Source organism: Schistocerca serialis, chromosome 9 (genome assembly GCF_023864345.2).
Source record: "Schistocerca serialis cubense isolate TAMUIC-IGC-003099 chromosome 9, iqSchSeri2.2, whole genome shotgun sequence".
In the NCBI taxonomy this organism is placed as follows: domain Eukaryota; kingdom Metazoa; phylum Arthropoda; class Insecta; order Orthoptera; family Acrididae; genus Schistocerca; species Schistocerca serialis.
In genome coordinates, this window is record NC_064646.1 from 494,076,202 (window position 1) to 494,094,598 (window position 18,397).

At 44.7% G+C, this 18,397-nt stretch overlaps 1 protein-coding gene across 1 annotated transcript in view; it reads right to left on the reverse strand.

The window, feature by feature from the left end:
• LOC126419734 (UNC93-like protein) overlaps positions 1-18,397 on the reverse strand; it is a 265,867-nt gene that overhangs the window by 104,749 nt on the left and 142,721 nt on the right. The window contains exon 4 of the mRNA XM_050086912.1: positions 3,407-3,578. Within this exon, the coding sequence (XP_049942869.1) occupies positions 3,407-3,578 (172 nt within the window). The remainder of the gene's footprint in view (positions 1-3,406; positions 3,579-18,397) is intronic.

Genomic DNA, 18,397 nt, shown 5'->3' on the forward strand with positions numbered 1-18,397 from the left:
CTATCCAGTATTTGAGTTCTTAGTGACTTGGAAGAAAGTTTACTCAGTTTTTTAAAACTTAACGAAATATCCCAAGGTGGACAAAGAGAGGGAAGAGGAGATGGACAGAGAGAGGGGGGGAAGAGGAGAAGCACATAGAATGAAAAGAGGAGAAGATGTACAGAGAAAGGGGGCGGAGGAGGAGGACAGAGAGAGAGGGGGGAGTAGCAGATGGACAGAGGGTGGAGCAGGAAGGGATGGACGCAGAACGGGGGATGGAGGAGGTGGACAGAGAGAAGGGAGAGGCAGGGCAGCAGAGAGCAGCTCACTATGTCCGGGAGCGTTTCTTATCGTGCCAACCAAAAATCTGTCCATATTGGACATATTGTGAGAAGGGGTGGAGAAAAACTAGAGAAAATAATCACAAATGGAAAGATCGAGTGCAAGGGACCGAGGGGAATAAGAGCGAGGAGGTGGATAGAGCAGATCAAGGAAATCTCCAGCCCTGCTGTAAGAGAGGCCGGTAACTGTCTAGGATGGAGATGCTCGGTTCATGGTGTCACGACGTACAGAAACAAACACGATGGCTTGTGATGATGATGACCTGTTATTATGTGCACAGGGTCATTACAGAGAAACATCATAATTTTGCCTTATTCGATTTGTTACCCCAATTATCTTTAGTTAAAAAAAGACCCGCAGTGAAACAACCCGTAACATGTAATCACCGAAATATGGAAATATCTGGTTTCATGTACGTCCCATGTACATGTGCTAAAGTACTGCGAGGTATAGTGGGAACAGATCAGCATAGCGTCATTGAACCAAACCCGCATTGCATTCGCTTCACATATCAGCTAACCCTTCGTTAGTACAGTGTCACTGTCTAACGCAAACTACAATTTCCAATAAAACTAACACAAGTACGTTGTCCTCGATGGTGAGTGTTCATCGGAGGTGAGGGTATCATCTGGAGTGCCCCAGGGAAGTGTGGTAGGTCCGCTGTTGTTTTATAGCTACATAAATGATCTTCTGGATAGGGTGGATAGCAATGTGCGGCTGCTTGCTGATGATGCTGTGGTGTACGGGAAGGTGTCGTCGTTGAGTGACTGTAGGAGGATACAAGATGACTTGGACAGGATTTGTGATTGGTGTAAAGAATGGCAGCTAACTCCAAATATAGATAAACGTAAATTAATGCAGATGAATAGAAAAAAGAATCCCGTAATGTTTGAATACTCCATTAGTAGTGCAGCGCTTGACAGTCACGTCGATTAAATATTTGGGCGTAACATTGCAGAGCGATATGAAGTGGAACAAGCACGTAATGGCAGTTGTGGGGAAGGCGGATAGTCGTCTTCGATTCATTGGTAGAATTTTGGGAAGATGTGGTTCATCTGTAAAGGACACCGCTTATAAAACACTGATACGACCTATTCTTGAGTACTGCTCGAGCATTTGGGATCCCTATCAGGTCGTATTGAGGGAGGACATTGAAGAAATTCAGAGGCGGGCTGCTAGATTTGTTAGTGGTAGGTTTGATCATCACGCGAGTGTTACGGAAATGCTTCAGGAACTCGGGTGGGGGCCTCTAGAGGAAAGGAGGCGTTCTTTTGGTGAATCGCTACTGGGGAAATTTAGAGAACCAGCATTTGAGGCTGACTGCAGTACAATTTTACTGCCGCCAACTTACATTTCGCGGAAAGACCGCAAAGAAAGAGAGATTAGGGCTCGTACAGAGGCATATAGGCAGTCATTTTTCCCTCATTCTGTTTGGGAGTGGAACAGGGAGAGAAGATGCTAGTTGTGGTACGAGGTACCCTCCGCCACGCACCGTATGGTGGATTGCGGAGCATGCATGTAGACGTAGATGTAGAAGATGGAACAGACTGGTATTGAGTACAAGCGTGGTGGTTCCACACAAGTCACACAGTGCGCACTTACAGTGTCATGCTATGCAGAAAAGACTCAACTATAAGTGGCGCAAAGCCGTCGGCACACGGACCGTGCATCCGAACGTTGAGCGTTGAGCGTGCCGAGTTTCTGACGTCATAGTGTGGAATAGCCCGTTCGGGAGTCTTTCCGAACGTGCAGAGCAATATCTGGCATGTCAAATATTCTGAGCGTGCGTCTGAGCGTTGACCAATGAGATGGCACAACGCCACCTACGTCACATGCACGCCGTCTCCGTTCAGTACAGAGTTGTGAGGCGCCATATTGGCATTAATTTCAAGCCTATATGTATATATGCCATTTCTGAGCACCAGCAAATTGAGAATCACTAAAAAGACCCGTTGTTAACTGTGTGATTCGTTCCAATAAAATAATGAGTAACATCATATTCGTCGCAAAAGAATTATTGTAACTTGCGTATTATGAGTGTAGGCAATTTGAAGCCAGCGACACACTGGACATCTACCCAAAACGCAATGTTCTTGGTAGAATTTGTTATAATTAAACTTCAATTAGTAACATATCTACGATTAGGGTTTTCTGCACGGCTAACATTATATGATTAGAGGTCTGGAAAATGTTCTTGTTGTAGCGTAGTGACTAGCGTCACTGCCCTCTGAATATTTATTTTGATGGGGTGGTGGTTTGTGTTTTGCCACTTCCAATTTTTTTTCCTAACATTCGCGTTTTCATTGCGTTCTGATACTTTATTATTACTTTAATGTAAGTATATACTATAATATTTGATGTTATGTAAATGTAAGTTCACCTTTTTTTGAGGGGTGAATTTGTTCGATTGGCTTAATCTACAGGAGGATAGCTTGCGCTACTTGTATAAAGATATTTTGTTCTTTTTTCTGTTTCACTTCGTAATTCACATGTTGCAAAGATTCTGCTACTGGGTAGGAACACTGATCAAGTAAGACTGACCTTGGGGTTTTACTAAAATGTGGGAATGATGAAATAATGTTTATCTTATGCGGAGAAGTATTCCAAATTTGTATCGCACTGTTTGTAATGGAACTTTTATAAACCTGTGTCCTTATTGATTGGACATGGTACTTTCCTTTTCGTGGAAAATGGAGGAAATGTGCGTTTTAACAGAGCTAACGTGGGAATTTTACGCGCGCCCGTTGAGTAAACAGTGTGATTTACGAACTACAAGCTTCCCCCAACTGCCGCTGGAGTGCGTTGCGATCGCGTATACCACGTGGGGGCCCACCCACATACCGTATGCACGAGTCGCATCGTTCCTGAGCGTTCAGCAGCACGTTGAACTTGGCACGCTCAACGTCAACGTTCGACAGCACGGTCCGTGTGCCGACGGCTTAAGACATCAAACTACATGCAATGAGGTGGCGCAGAGTGAGGATACCTTGCACCAAAATAATCATTAACTACCCCTGGACTACATCTAAGATCCTTCCCGTCGGTGTGCGGGTTGACTCGCAGACACGAAGTTCCGCCGACTCACCGAGGCAGAGGGCGGCGTGGTTGCGCAGCAGGCGGCGCCTGGGGTAGCCGGGGCCGAGCGCGGGCGGCGCCGAGCGGACGCTGGCGATGAGGCGGCGCACCGAGGAGGCTCCCGAGCTGCTGAGGGAGGCGCGGTGCAGGCGGCAGGCACGCGGCGACGGGCACCCCGACAGCTGCGCAGCCGCGGGAAGCACTGCCGGTTACACTGGCCGGTCGCTTGCACAAGTTGCAGCTGTGTTTACACAGCAGCGCAAGAACCAAGCCAGATTCTTCCGCAAGTTCTTTGGCAAGAAACTTGCGTCAACAATTTGCCGATACTGTTTACATATGCTTTCAGTGCCACAACGAGTGTCAGCCGAAGTGTAAAATGACAAGTAGGCGGGTGAGACATGCTGCAGCTCTTGTAATTGTGATCCAAAACGTGAAATAGAAAAAGAGAAGTATTTGGGTTGGAGAGCAGATAATGAGAAGATCGCAAAATGGTGGCTGTAATAACCTTTTGCAAGAACTTAGTATCGAGAGCATGGGTACTTTTGAAAACTTTTGCAGAATGTCCTCAAATGATCTGGAGCAGGGGTCTCCAAACTTTTTAGTCCGCGGGCCACATTGACTCCTCCACGAAGTCAGAAGGGCCGAGATCTACCTAGTGGGATTAAAGCACCCTAGCACTCCACGATCATCGTAATCTAAGGCTAAAGGAAAGACGAAATCGCAAAAAATCTAAGGTTGTGGGAATAGCTAGCACTGAAACGAACTACGATTTTTATTTAATTACATAATTTTGATCGGTGGACGTACCTCACCGAAATTCGGATGTATTTTATTCTGGCGAATTTCACCGACAAAAAAGTATGTCGCTGCACATTCTTCACGAAAGCGTCCTGCAAAGTTAGCGAAATCTCAACATCATTGTTAGCAACACTATTACTGCAAGACGTAACAGAGGTAGAGTATGTCAACGCATTGTTATTTCAAGCGGCGCAACAATAAGTTTAGTTATGTGGTCTTGTAGCGAGTAGCAGAGCCAATGTCGCGGTGTATCGGTCGCGATAGGCCTCGAAACTCAATTGTTGGCAGTATAGGTAGCACCTCAAATATTTGGCGGGCCGGATACCGCGGATGTCCGGCCAGCTAACGCGGGCCGGTTTGACGGCCCTAGCGGGCCGGTTTCGGCCCGCGGGCCGTAGTTTGGAGACCCCTGATCTGGAGTATTTGTTGATGTTAATAGCGCCCGTCATATGAAAACGAGACACAAACTTCCGTACTGCTATTTCAGCAAAGGAACGTTTGCTAGTCACTCTGATTTATAGCTACCGGTGAGCTACGAATAAAATGTGTATGTGAAATATACAACCAAAAAGTTTGAATTTTGAAATCTTTTCTTTGTAAGAGACACATACAAGTCCCTAATGTACTTGTTTCATATTCCCGTCAGCACGATTTCTCTAATAGTACCCGATGTATGTAGAGCCCTTTTTAACGTCTTGAAAAGGGAAAATTATTTGAAGGTATGTGAAAACACAACAATGAAATTAAATTTTTATTGAAATAAAAATGTTATTTTTTCTAATGCTCATAAAATGGAAAGTGACAAGCTAATTAAATAGAACATGTAATAATTACACATCGTCTTTTTCTAGACTCCTAAAACAACAAGCGAGTGGATGCAGGTGGCAAAGGGGTTGGGTCTTCAAGTTCTGCTACTTTCTATCTACTACTTTCACAGATGTGTCGAATATCAACGAGATTTCATTTAATACGCTCATCTTCTTCTCTCTATCTTTAAAGTCTAGGTTATGCACGTTCCATATTTCGGGGTAGCTCTCCACGGCTTCAATACAATGTTCTGTATCCTTCTTCATCCATTCCCGTTTTTCCTCCATTTCTGAAACTTGATTGCCTATAATACCTAGGATGGTTGCATAAAATTAAGTAACCACATTAAGTAAAATGTTAAATATGAGTGTTATGCAGACGACATACTTAATATAAATTGCGCTTCCTATTTGCGGGAAATAGAAATAAATCCTAAAAGCTGCAAGTTACTTGCAGATACTTCTTGCGTGGTGTTCACACTGGAATCGGAAAACGTGCAGCAAGTCACTTCCGCAATAAGTTGCTACGGTCGCAAGTCGACTTGGCGATATGTTTACACTCGCAATTCGCGCAGCGAGTTCCTCCGCGCAAGTAAATTGCTGCAATAACTTGCTAGTGTAAACCGAGCGTAAGGCGTCGCTGTAGGACAGCCAAGCTGCTGAGGAGGCGGCGTGCGCGCGGTGGCGGGCACGTTGCTCTCATGCCAGCTGTAGGGCACACCAGCTACTGCGTAGCATAAAGCAGTTCTCTGTGATGGTCACCCCTGGCAGATTTCCAAGTAGTGCATATGTGGTACTCGCCACACGTGTGTATACAGGGTGGTCCGCTGATAGTGACCGGGACAAATATCTCACGAAATAAGCATCAAACGAAAAAACTATAAAGAACGAAACTCTTCTAGCTTGAAGGAGAAACCAGACGGCGCTATGGTTGTCCCGCTAGATGGCGCTACCATAGGTCAAACGGATAACAACTGCGTTTTTTTTTAACCAGGAACTCCCATTTTTTATTACATATTCGTGTAGTACGTAAAGAAATATGCATGTTTTAGTTGGACCACTTTTTCCGCTTTATGATAGATGGCGCTGTAATAGCCACAAACGTATAAGTAGGTGGTATCACGTAACATTCTGCCGGTGCTGACGGTATTTGCTTCGTGATACATTACCCGTGTTAAAATGGACCGTTTACCAATTGTGGAAAAGGTCGATATCGTGTTGATGTATGGCTATTGTGATCAAAATGCCCAACGGGCGTGTGCTATGTATGCTGCTCGGTATCCTGGACGACATCATCCAAGTGTCCGGACCGTTCGCCGGATAGTTACGTATTTAAGGAAACAGGAAGTCTTCAGCCACATGTGAAACGTCAACCACGACCTGCAACAAATGATGATGCCGAAATAGGTGTTTTAGCTGCTGTAGCGGCTAATCCGCAAATCAGTAGCAGACAAATTGCGCGAGAATCGGGAATCTTAAAAACGTCGGTGTTGAGAATGCTACATCAACATCGACTGCACCCGTACCATATTTCTATGCACGAGGAATTCCATGTGCGACGACTTTGAACATCGTGTACAGTTCTGCCACTGGGCGCAAGAGAAATTACAGGACGATGACAGATTTTTTGCACGCGTTCTATTTAGCGACGGAGCGTCATTCACCAACAGCGGTAACGTAAACCGGCATAATATGCACTATTGGGCAACGGAAAATTCACGATGGCTGCGACAAATGGAACGCCAGCGATCTCGGCGGGTTTATGTATGGTGCAACATTATGGGAGAAAGGACAATTGGCTCCCATTTTATCCATGGCAATCTAAATGGTGCAAATGTATGCTGATTTCTTACGTAATGTTCTACCGATGTTACAAGATGTTTCACTCCATGACAGAATGGCGATTTACTTGCAACATGATGGATGTCCGGCACATTGCTCGTATGCGATTGAAGCGTTATTGAATAACATATTTCATGACAAGTGCATTGGTCGTCGAAGCACCATACCATGGCCCGCACGTTCACCGGATCTGACGTCCCCGGATTTATTTCTGTGGGGAAAGTTGAAGGATATTTGCTATCGTGATCGACCAACAACGCCTGACAACATGGGTCAGCGCATTGTCAATGCATGTGCGAACATTACGGAAGTCGAACTACTCGCTGTTGAGAGGAATGTCGTTACACGTATTGCCAAATGCACTGAGGTTGACGAAAATTATTTTGAGCATCTATTGCATTAATGTGGTATTTACAGGTAATCACGCTGTAACAGCATGCGTTCTCAGAAATGATAAGTTCACAAAGGTACTTGTATCACATTCGTACAACCGAAATAAAATGTTCAAACGTACCTATGTTCTGTATTTTAATTTAAAAAACGAACCTGTTACCAACTGTTCGTCTAAAATTGTGAGATATATGTTTGTATTACAGCGCCATCTATCACAAAGCGAAAAAAGTGGTCCAAGTAAAACATTCATATTTCTTTACGTACTACACGAATATGTAATAAAAAATAGGGGTTCCTATTTAAAAAAACGCAATTGATATCCTTTTGACGTATGGCAGCGCCATCTAGCGGGCCAACCATAGCGCCATCTGGTTTCCCCCTTCAAGCTAGACAAGTTTCGTTCTTTGTAGTTTTTTCGTTTGACTCTTATTTCGTGAGATATTTGGCCCAGCCACGATGAGTGGACCACCCTGTATACTCAGATAACAAAAGTCATGGGATAACGATAAGCACACGCATAGGTGGCATAGTATAGTGTAGATGTCATTTAAAACGGGAGTGAATTACTGTAGGTGTTTAGTTAGGTGATTCACGTGAAGAAGTTTCCGATGTGAGTATAGCTACACAATGGAAATTAACAGACTTTGAACGCGGAATTGTAGGTGGAGCTAGTTGCTCAGGACATTCCACTTCGGAAATCGTTATAGGATTCAGTATTTCGAGATCCACAGAGTGAAGAGCGTGCCGAAAATAACAAATTTCAGGCATTACCTCTGTCCGTTGACAATTCTGTGGCTGACGGTCTTCACATAACAACCGAGAGCAGTGGTGTTTACGTAGTCAGTGCTAACAGGCAAGCAGCACTGCGTGAAACAATCGTAGAAACTAATGTGGGACATCAACGAGCGTATCGGTTACCAAAGCACGGCAAAATCTGGCATATTAATGGGCTGTTGCAGCAGACTACGTCACGAGTGCCCTTGCTAACAGCACTACATCGTCTGCAGCGCCTCTCCAGGGCTCGTCCCCATATCGTTTTGCGCCTTAGGCGACTGGAAAACCGTCCCTTGTCGGTTGTTCTTGTGGTCCTCAGCCCAAAGACTTTATTGATGCAGCTCTCCATGCTACTCTATCCTGAGCAAGCCTCATCATCTCCAAGAAAGTACTACAACCTACATCCTACTGAGCCTGTTTAGTGTATTGATCTCTTAGTCTCCCTCTACAATTTTTACCGTTCGTGCTTCCCTCGAGTGCTAAATTGGTGATCCCTTCATGCCTCAGAACGTGTTCTAACAACTAATCCCTTCTTCCAATCAAGTTGTGCCACAAATTCATCTTTTCCCCAATTCTATTACCTCCTCAGTAGTTACGTGATATACCCATCTAATCTTCAGCATTCTTCTGTAGCACCATATTTTAAAAGCTTCTATTCCCTTCCTGTCCAAACTGTTTATCGTCCATGTTTCATATCGATACATGGCTACACTCCACACAAATACTTCCAGAAAAGCCCTCCACAGACGAGACCTCATTTCAGTAGGTAAGAGCTGATGATAGGGCTAGAGTGTGACGCAGACCCCGTTCTGTGGAAATGGTTATGTTTGGCTTTTTTGGACACCACCTGCAGTCATTTATGGACTTCATGTTCGCAACGAACGCTGGACTTTTTATGGATAGGGGGGAAATCGTTCAGTGAAGAACAGTGCAGCAAAAGATGCAAACTTCTCCCTGTGTGAAGATGCTGACTGCAGACCTGTGGACCGTAACAAGACCTATAACAACGAACATGACGTTCTCCTGCTCTATGTGCTTCATTTTTCGTTTCAAATCTCGCCTGCAGAAAACCAGTTGTAACTAAACACCACCCTTCACTCGACTTTTCTCGCTCTCCTGGACAAACTGATCGTTATGCAGATCAAGCAGATCAGCATGGGAGAAATATTTCGACACGTGCGGCTATACTGCAAGAAGTACCATCATCCAATTATTCTGCTGAGAACCGACGTACTGGTCACCATCTTTGTCCTGCTCGTGGCAGACGCAGCTTACTTCTGCCATCCAAACCCCACCGTTACCTTCGTCCACCTTCACAACTGACATCAAACAATTAGAAACAGTGGCTGCACTGCAGGTAAATGTAAATATTTCGTTTAAACAGTCTGTCAGGAACGACCCAAGAAACATAGTTTGGCGATCGAAATTTCCGAAGAGGGGAGGAAAGTGGGAAAGTGCGGCGCACTTTCCACAACTGTTACTGGAGTACCCTGCTAGCTGATAACATCGACGGCACACTGGTCCCTACCAGTACGACCACGACATTCCAGCAAACTGCCAAAGAGGATGCCGATTCGCCTTTGTGACAACCGCTGTTAAATGACGCCGCTGCCAACAGCCGCAAAACAGACATTCAGCAAAGAGGTCTTCATGGATATGACATCGCACAGTGGAAGCATTCGGGGCGCCAAGACTAAAAAAAACTCGACGAGTGCGGTGAAATGTGTAGACGATGCTCACTGTCTTTTCGATTTTAATGGAATAGTGTAGCATGGGCTCTTGCCATCAATGAGAACCACTAATTAAAAGTTTAACGCCGTTTGCATGAAGCAATACGGTAAAAAACTTCCGATGTGCGGCGAAACAAATGGACTTAATAACACTTCGTTGATTGTTCGTCAATTTTCGTCGAAAACAAACTGAAATGATGACCCAGAGGCAGTATTTGGCAACATGGCCTCGTGTGACTTCTTCTATTCAAAAAATAAATAAATAAAATAAAATAAAGAAAACATTGAAGGACGGTCATTTTAGCAGCATGTATGGGATTAAGCTGCACCGTTGCGAGAGCTAAATCCAACACAAACACCGATTTCCAGTAGTGTTTTTCGGAATTTGAAAAAGCTCTGACACAAGTATAACACACCTGATAGGGATTACTTTGAAAAGGCTAATACTGATGTAAGAGAATAATTGCCGGCCGGAGTGGCCGAGCGGCTCTAGGCTCTACAGTCTGTAGCCACGCGACCGCTACGGTCGCAGGTTCGAATCCTGCCTCGGGCATGGATGTGTGTGATATCCTTAGGTTAGTTAGGTTTAAGTAGTTCTATGTTCTAGCGGACTGATGACCTCAGAAGTTAAGTCCCATAGTGCTGAGAGCCATTTGAACATAGGGAATAAGTAAAATTCTTTCGAAAAACAAAAATTTCTTTTCTGGATTAAAGTAAGTGACTTAAAATCTTAGTAAAGATTATTCTTATTCCTGGTACTGATTCCACGAACTGAGCTGTTCATTTGAAAAACAGATATATATTTTTTATTACAAGTTTCATGAAGGTATAAATGTATTGGGAAACAGTAGTTAGTCTTCACAGTCCGTTAAACTGGCCCCTGCACGAGTTGACATCACAGATAATTCGTACTACTCATCTTAGGACACGGAAAAGATAACCTTGACTTGGTGAATTACTGATAAAAAAATGATCCCGCGTGACATTATGGAAGGAAAGTAAGCAAAAAAAAAAATTGGTGTCATCTCTGTCTGACAATAACCGCAATCCAAACCGAGTTCTGTGGCATGCTCTCGCCAGTTGAATTGACACTGATGGGGAAAAAATCGCGACACCAGTCATTTGTGCGGTTCAAATGAAAGTTGATAAGTGTGGCGGCTCTACATCTGAAAGATCTTTTCTATTAAAATTTCGCGCCAGTCGTGCTTTAAATACGCGCTATAACGGTCGTAGCATTAGTTGCCTTTGAGACGGGACATAGTGAGCTCATGTTAGTCAAGAATGCCTTTAGGGCGACAAAGATGCAATTATCAACACCTCCCTGAGTTTGAATGAGGTCGTGTAACAGAGCTACGAGAACGTGGATTTTCCTTCTGCGAAACTGCGGAAAGATTTGGCAGAAATGTAGCTACTCCACATGGTTGTTGGCAGCGGTGTTCGCAAGAAGTCAAGGCTTCGGAATGCCACGTGGCCCTGCCGAGAGGGAAGGCTATCGTGTTGGGCGTATGATCCAGGCGCGTAGCAGTGGATATGCAGCTGCAATCTGAGCAGCAGTTGGCACTAAGGGAGACAGTGAATTGTTACGTATCGGTTACTTCAAGGAGAGCAACGACCCAGACGCCTTGTAGCGTGTGTTCCACTGACCCCAAACCATTGCCAATTGCTACTGCTGGCAAGCGAAAGCTCATTGGAAGGCAGGGTGGAGATCTGTTGTGTTTTCTGGTGAAAGCTGGTTCTGCCTCAGTGCCATTCATGGTCGCATGTTGGTTAGAAGAAGGCCAGTTGAAGACCTGCAACTATATGTGTGCTGGACACACTGGACCTGAACCTGAGAGCGACTTCGTGGTTATCCCACGCACCCTGACTGCAAAATTGTACGTCAGTCTGGTGATTCGACTTGTTGTGCTCCCATTCCAGGGGGTGTTTTCCAACACGATAACGCTCGCCTACATGCCGCTGTTGTAACCCAACATGCTCTGCAGAATGTCGACATGTCGCCTTGGCCTGCTGCATCACCAGATCTGTCTCCAATCGAGCACATATGGGACATCATCGGATGACAACCCTAGCGTCAACCACAAACAGCTTTATCCGTCCCCGTTTTGATCGGTCACGTGCAACAGGTATGGAACTATATCCCACAAACTGACACCCGGCACCTGTTAAACAAACTACATGCACGTTTGCCTTCTTGCATTCGACATTCTGGAGGTTACACCGGTTATTAATGTATCAGCATTTCACAGTGGAAATGGCTTATCTCTCGCTTACATTAGCCTGTGACCTTGCAACGTTAATCAGTCAAGTATGCCACCTAGACAAATGTATTCTCGGAATTTCATCACTCTACAGTGATTATTTTTTGCTGTTCCGATTTTCTCCCGTTAGTATATTATCAAGTTGTAATCCCAAGAATTTAACAGTGTCAACTTCTTCTTTCTGTTTGTCGAGGTATATGTCCAAGAGAGAACATGTCTGGAAAGGATGGCGATGGTGATGATGATGATGATGATGACAGTTGCGGTTCTACTGCACTAATATGCTGGCCATAGCGCCGATAAATAAAATAGAGATAAGAGTACTTGAAAGCAATTGGATCAACACTTATTGCTCTAAGCAGTACATTGATGAAATTAATAGGATTAAAATGACAACATTGACCTAACGAAGTTCTTAAAGATAATGAGAGGAAAGACGGATAAGAACAATGCGGAATAACCGTCGATATAATCCATTACCGTCTGGTGAGCAAGATGTATATAATAAGAATATAATAATTCCAATCCCAAAGAAAGCAGGTGTTGACAGATGTGAAAATTACCGAACTATCAGTTTAATAAGTCACATCTGCAAAATACTAACGCCAATTCTTTACAGACGAATGGAAAAACTGGTAGAAGCCGACCTCGGAGAAGATCAGTTTGGATTCCATAGAAATGTTGGAACACGTGAGGCAATACTGACCCTACGACTTATCTTAGAAGAAAGACTAAGGGAAGGCAAACCTACGTTTCTAGCATTTGTAGACTTAGAGAAAGCTTTTGACAATATTGACTGGAATACTCTCTTTCAAATTCTGAAGGTGGCACGGGTAAAATACAGGGAGCGAAAGGCTATTTACAATTTCTACAGAAACACGATGGCAGTTATAAGAGTCGAGGGACATGAAAGTGAAGCAGTAGTTGGGAAGCGACTGAGACAGGGTTGCAGCCCCTCCCCGATGTTATTCAATTTGTATATTGACCAAGCAGTAAAGGGAATAAAAGTTCGGAGTAGGTATTAAAATCCATGTAGAGGAAATAAAAACTTTGAGGTTCGCCGATGACATTGTAATTCTGTCAGAGACATCAAAGGACTTGGAAGAGCAGTTGAAAGGAATGGACAGTGTCTTGAAAGGAGGGTATAAGATGAACATCAACAAAAGCAAAACGAGGATAATGGAATGTAGTCGAATTAAGTCGGGTGATGCTGAGGGAATTAGATTAGGAAATGAGGCACTTAAAGTAGAAAACAGTTTTGCTATTTGGGGAGCAAACTAACTGATGATGGTCGAAGTAGAGAGGATATAAAATGTAGACTGGCAATGGCAAGGAAAGCGTTTCTGAAGGAGAGAAATTTGTTAATATCGACTATAGATTTAAGTGCCAGGAAGTCGTTTCTGAAAGTATTTGTATGGACTGAAGCCATGTATGGAAGTGAAACATGGACGATAAATAGTTTGGACGAGAAGAGAATAGAAGCTTTCGAAATGTGGTGTTACAGAAGAATGCTGAAGATTAGATGGGTAGATCACATAACTAATGAGGAGGTATTGAATAGAAGTGGGGAGAAGAGGAGTTTGTGGCACAACTTGACTAGAAGAAGGGATCGGTTGGTACGACATGTTCTGAGGCATCCGGGAATCACCAATTTAGTACTGGAGGGCAGCGTAGAGGGTAAAATTCGCAGAGGGAGACCAAGAAATGAATACACTAAGCAGATTCAGAAGGATGTAGGCTGCAGTAGGTACTGGGAGATGAAGAAGCTTGCACAGGATAGAGTAGCATGGAGATCTGCATCAAACCAGTCTCAGGACTGAAGACCACAACAACAACAAGGAGTAGGGTGAAAACATTTTAAACAAGGACCAGAATACTATGGCTGGGTGACCATTTTTTTAACAAGAGGTGGCCCAGCAGTCTGTAACACACTAAAATTTCTCTCCCATTATTTAATTAGAGAGGCTAGATAGCAACACAAAATATTAAAACTCATACCATACTTATTTCCACGCCATTTAAATGGTGGTCCTCTCCAGTGGAAGACACGGACGAGTTCTTAGGTCAGAAAATGAAATATACTTAATTAAAATTTTATATACTGACACCCATGTCTGGCAGGTTTTGCACTCTGGTGGTTCCTCAGTAATAGAGAAATTCTTGTGTCGGGAATAGTGTTCCACTGCTTACCGTGTTAAGGGCTGCGTGTTCTCTTGGTCTTGGCTGGCGGGAGGAAAGCCAAGGAGACTGAACATCCCCCCGATTGCAGCCTATTGTCCCTCACGGGCAGCCTCGAGCCTCCCCTCAACATACGATCGTCCTTGTCACGTATGTGGCGCGTTCTCATAGGGAGACGGCAGCAGAAACAGAAGTGCGGCCACCCAAGTCCCAGTCCATTTCTCTGCAGAAAGTGACGTTCTTCTCCTGCCTTTGCAAAGAAAGCAGAGCGCTGTGTAACAGTAAGGGAGGCACTCTGAGAATATCAGCAAGTGAGGAATCTCTTGGCATGGCGTCGTCTTATCTCGTTCAGTGCCCTCAGGATACCAATCTGTCCAGCACAGTAAATATAAAATTGCTCAGAGAGCCATGTGACGACGAAATATGTGCGAACACAATAGAGAAGCCGATAAATTCCATGTGCTACGATCTATTAGTGTAAACATTAACAAAATCCCAGCGTTCATTTTAAACCTCAATTTTAAAAAGAGTGTAATGTGGGATACAGGCTTCCCTGCTCCGTAGCAATTCCAAATTTCTTCTTTAGTAGCCAGGGGCGCCCCTACTGCACCTATAGCTTTCGACCTCAAGGCTCTCCGTAGCACAATTCCCAAATGGCCTCGTTGTTCATAGACAACTGTTGAACAAACTTTCAATTTTAGGTAAGGCAACAAAAATGGATGCTAGCTATTTTGAGACAAAGAAGGCGCCACACACTTGACGAACCACGAGGAGAGCCCGTCGAGCAGACAGTAAGGACTTACCAGCCTCTACGCAAGAGTTGAAAACTGAACTTGTGCTATAAACGCTACTGATACACCATTTTCCGCATCGTGCACTGCATCCATTGTTTGGTGTACAAAGTTTTTGTCGAATCGTAAACCTGGAATCCATATTCAATGTGGCGTTCCGACAGAGGATTTATACAACTGGAAAAGGCGAGCTCTGTCCATTCCCCAAAATCTGTTGCTTCTGCAAAATATTTAAGTGTTGAATCGTCTTAATTACAGACCTTCTGAACCCACACTGAATGCAGTTTGGTACTGTCTGGTCTCAAGAAACAACGCTCGGTTCTGGTTGACCACGTGCTCCACGGTTTTCCTTTGTAGTCAGTCAGATGCTACGATAACTACTAGGGCAAGTAAGGTCCTATCCTAGTTTTAAAATTCGGGTGAAAATGGTTTCCCACCAACAGTAGGGAAACGTGCCTGTCATGCAAATTTCATTAAAAGGCGAAGGACGACATCCTTATTCCAGTTCAGCATGTTTTTGGGTTGTGTCTGGGCATAATGTCACAAGCCATGGATAACGCAGAAACCAAGTCAAACAGGGAAAAATGGTGAGTGTTTTCCTCAAAGTTAGGAGAACTTAATCAGAAACAGCCTTTCCCTGATTAAAAAAGAAAAAGTATCACGTCTTTGAAATCCCATATGTCTTCCATTGGGACGCATGACTTTAAATTTGTCTCATAGGTGCCTACAACTTTGCTCTGTAACGGTGCAGAAACGTGCAGCCCTGCAACGTCATCCTCAGGCTTGGCGATGATTCATACAGCAAGGTGTCGGCACACGCGAATAAATGGCCACGGCTCAGACGTTCTGTGAGGCTTAACGTGGGTTGATGACGTCACACTGGCACCAAATTCCACCACACTTCTGCGCAACGCCATCGCGGACGTGTAACACAATGGGAAAGTCGTCACGCCCCCTATTACATTTCACCGCTTCTTTTGACGCCTCTGTGATGTAGGACAAAACTGCGACACCCAGTGTTGAAATCCCACGGTTTTCTTATCGCTGGTGGAGGAAAACACTGCAGACATGTCGCCAATCAGAAGCAACACGAAAAGCTCTCAGGTGGTGGCATAAAATGCGTCAATGCGCTATGGGCGTTGATTCCCACTCACTTCGCACTCGAAAACGACAGTTCGCACTGCAGTGAGCAACAGGAAGAAGTTCTTGACAAAGTTAGACACTGCTGACACCCGCTGACGATTCAGTCCATCTTCAAGGACGTCGTGGCTCTGCTTCCCCATCGTACATGATCTGACCCATTTGGAGTGTAGTGCGGACGCAATTTTTGCTCTGGTATACCGGGTGGAACCACCGAATGCTGCAGAAGTAGATTTTCACTCTGCAGCGGAGTGTGCGCTGATGTGAAACTTCCTGGCAGATTAAAACTGTGTGCCGGACCGAGACTCGAACTCGCGACCTTTGCCTTTCGCGGGCAAGTGCTCTACCAACTGAGCTACCGAAGCACGACTCACGCCCCGTCCTTACAGCTTTACTTCTGCCAGTACCTCGTCTCCTACCTTCCAAACTTAAGAAGCTCTCCTGCGAACCTTCCAGAACCAGCACTCTTGAAGGAAAGTATATTACGGAGACATGGCTTAGCCACAGCCTGGGGGATGTTTTCAGAATGAGATTTTCACTCTGCAGCGGAGTGTGTGCTGATATGAAACTTCCTGAAAGTTTGCTTAAGTTTGCTTAAGGCAAAGGTCCCGAGTTCGAGTCTCGTTCCGGCACACATTTTTAATCTGCCAGGAAGTTTCATACTGAATGCTGTAATCTATAACTGCAATTAACTGTCACCTTATTTATGTCATTTCATTGTAAGCTAGCCATTTTTGTTGCTGTTTTTGTGGAATTAAAAAAAAACCTAGAGACCGTTCGAAACTCCTTGTGATACCACTTAGGTGGGGCTGCACGCCCGCGCTGGAAAGGCCCTATGGAACCACTCAGCAGAATGTGTTATTCGTGTATTTTTTTTAACGTGGTAGACAGAGGTACGTGGGTGGCAGCGGGGGCGTTGCCGAACTGGGGTTTTGTAGAGGCACCCTTGTCGTTTTATTCACGCACATGTCAATGTTGTACCACTCCCTTATCACGCCATGGGAGGGTGAGAACAGGTGGGCTGAAAAGGCTTTGTCGCTGAGGATCACGTTCAAATTTCGTCGAATAGTTTTGAACGGTCTCTAGAGGTTTCACCCTGTACGAAAGAGCAGACATTGCGGTCACACTACACACGAAAGGAGTTAGATCATGTTCAATGGGGTTACGCCCCTTGATGTCCTTACAGTAAGGCTGAATCGTGTGGTGGTTGTCAGCAGTGTGCTAATTGCACTGCGATCTGTCGTTTTCGGGTGGGGAATGAATGGGAATCAAAGCCCCAAGAGAAGGGTTGGTTTTGTTGATGCCCTTTATGACCGAGTGCTTTTCTTGTTGATTCTGAGCAGCGGTGTGTCTGAAATGTTTTCCTGGGTCACTCATAAGACAACCGCGTCAGGTGTATAAGTAGGAAACCGGAATATTCCCATAGATAAATGGTGCTAGTCGTCAGTGTAGAGCCCGTGAGACAGCGCCACCTGCTTCCCGTAACGGCTGGCGACGAGTGTCAACACAAAGTAACCCAAGTTCCATACATCAAACCTGTAAACATGTCGAGTTTTGTGCCTACGAACTACGGTTTGCGGACAGCATTGGTTTTCTGTTATCATTTGAAGAAAACTGCTGCAGAATCGCATCGAATGCTTGTCAAAGCTTTCGGCGAACATGCTCTTGGGAAACACAGTGATTCGAGTGGTTTCAAAAAAGTGGTGTTTTTGACGTGAGAAACGACGAGCGCGGGAAACCACAGAAAAAGTTTGAAGGACAACGAATTGCAGGTCTTATTGGATGAAGATGATACTCACACTCAACAGGAACTTGTGGAACAGCTGAATGTGAAACAGAAAGCCGTCTCTCTTCTGTTGAAAGCTGTGGGAAAGGTGTGTAACGAGGGAAAATGGGTTCCGCGTGAACTGAATGATAGGCAGCAAGCAAATCGAAAGACCACTTTCGCCAGATAGTGACAGGTGACAAAAATGGTTCAAATGGCTCTGAGCACTATGGGACTCAACTGCTGAGGTCATTAGTCCCCTAGAACTTAGAACTAGTTAAACCTAACTAACCTAAGGACATCACAAACATCCATGCCCGAGGCAGGATTCGAACCTGCGACCGTAGCGGTCTTGCGGTTCCAGACTGCAGCGCCTTTAACCGCACGGCCACTTCGGCCGGCTGACAAAAATGGATATATTTTGAAAATCCTAAGCGTCGTAAATCATGAGTCAATCCAGGCAAATCAGCGACATCCACTGCAAGACCAAATCGCTTTGGAAAGTAGACGATGCTCAGTGTTTGGT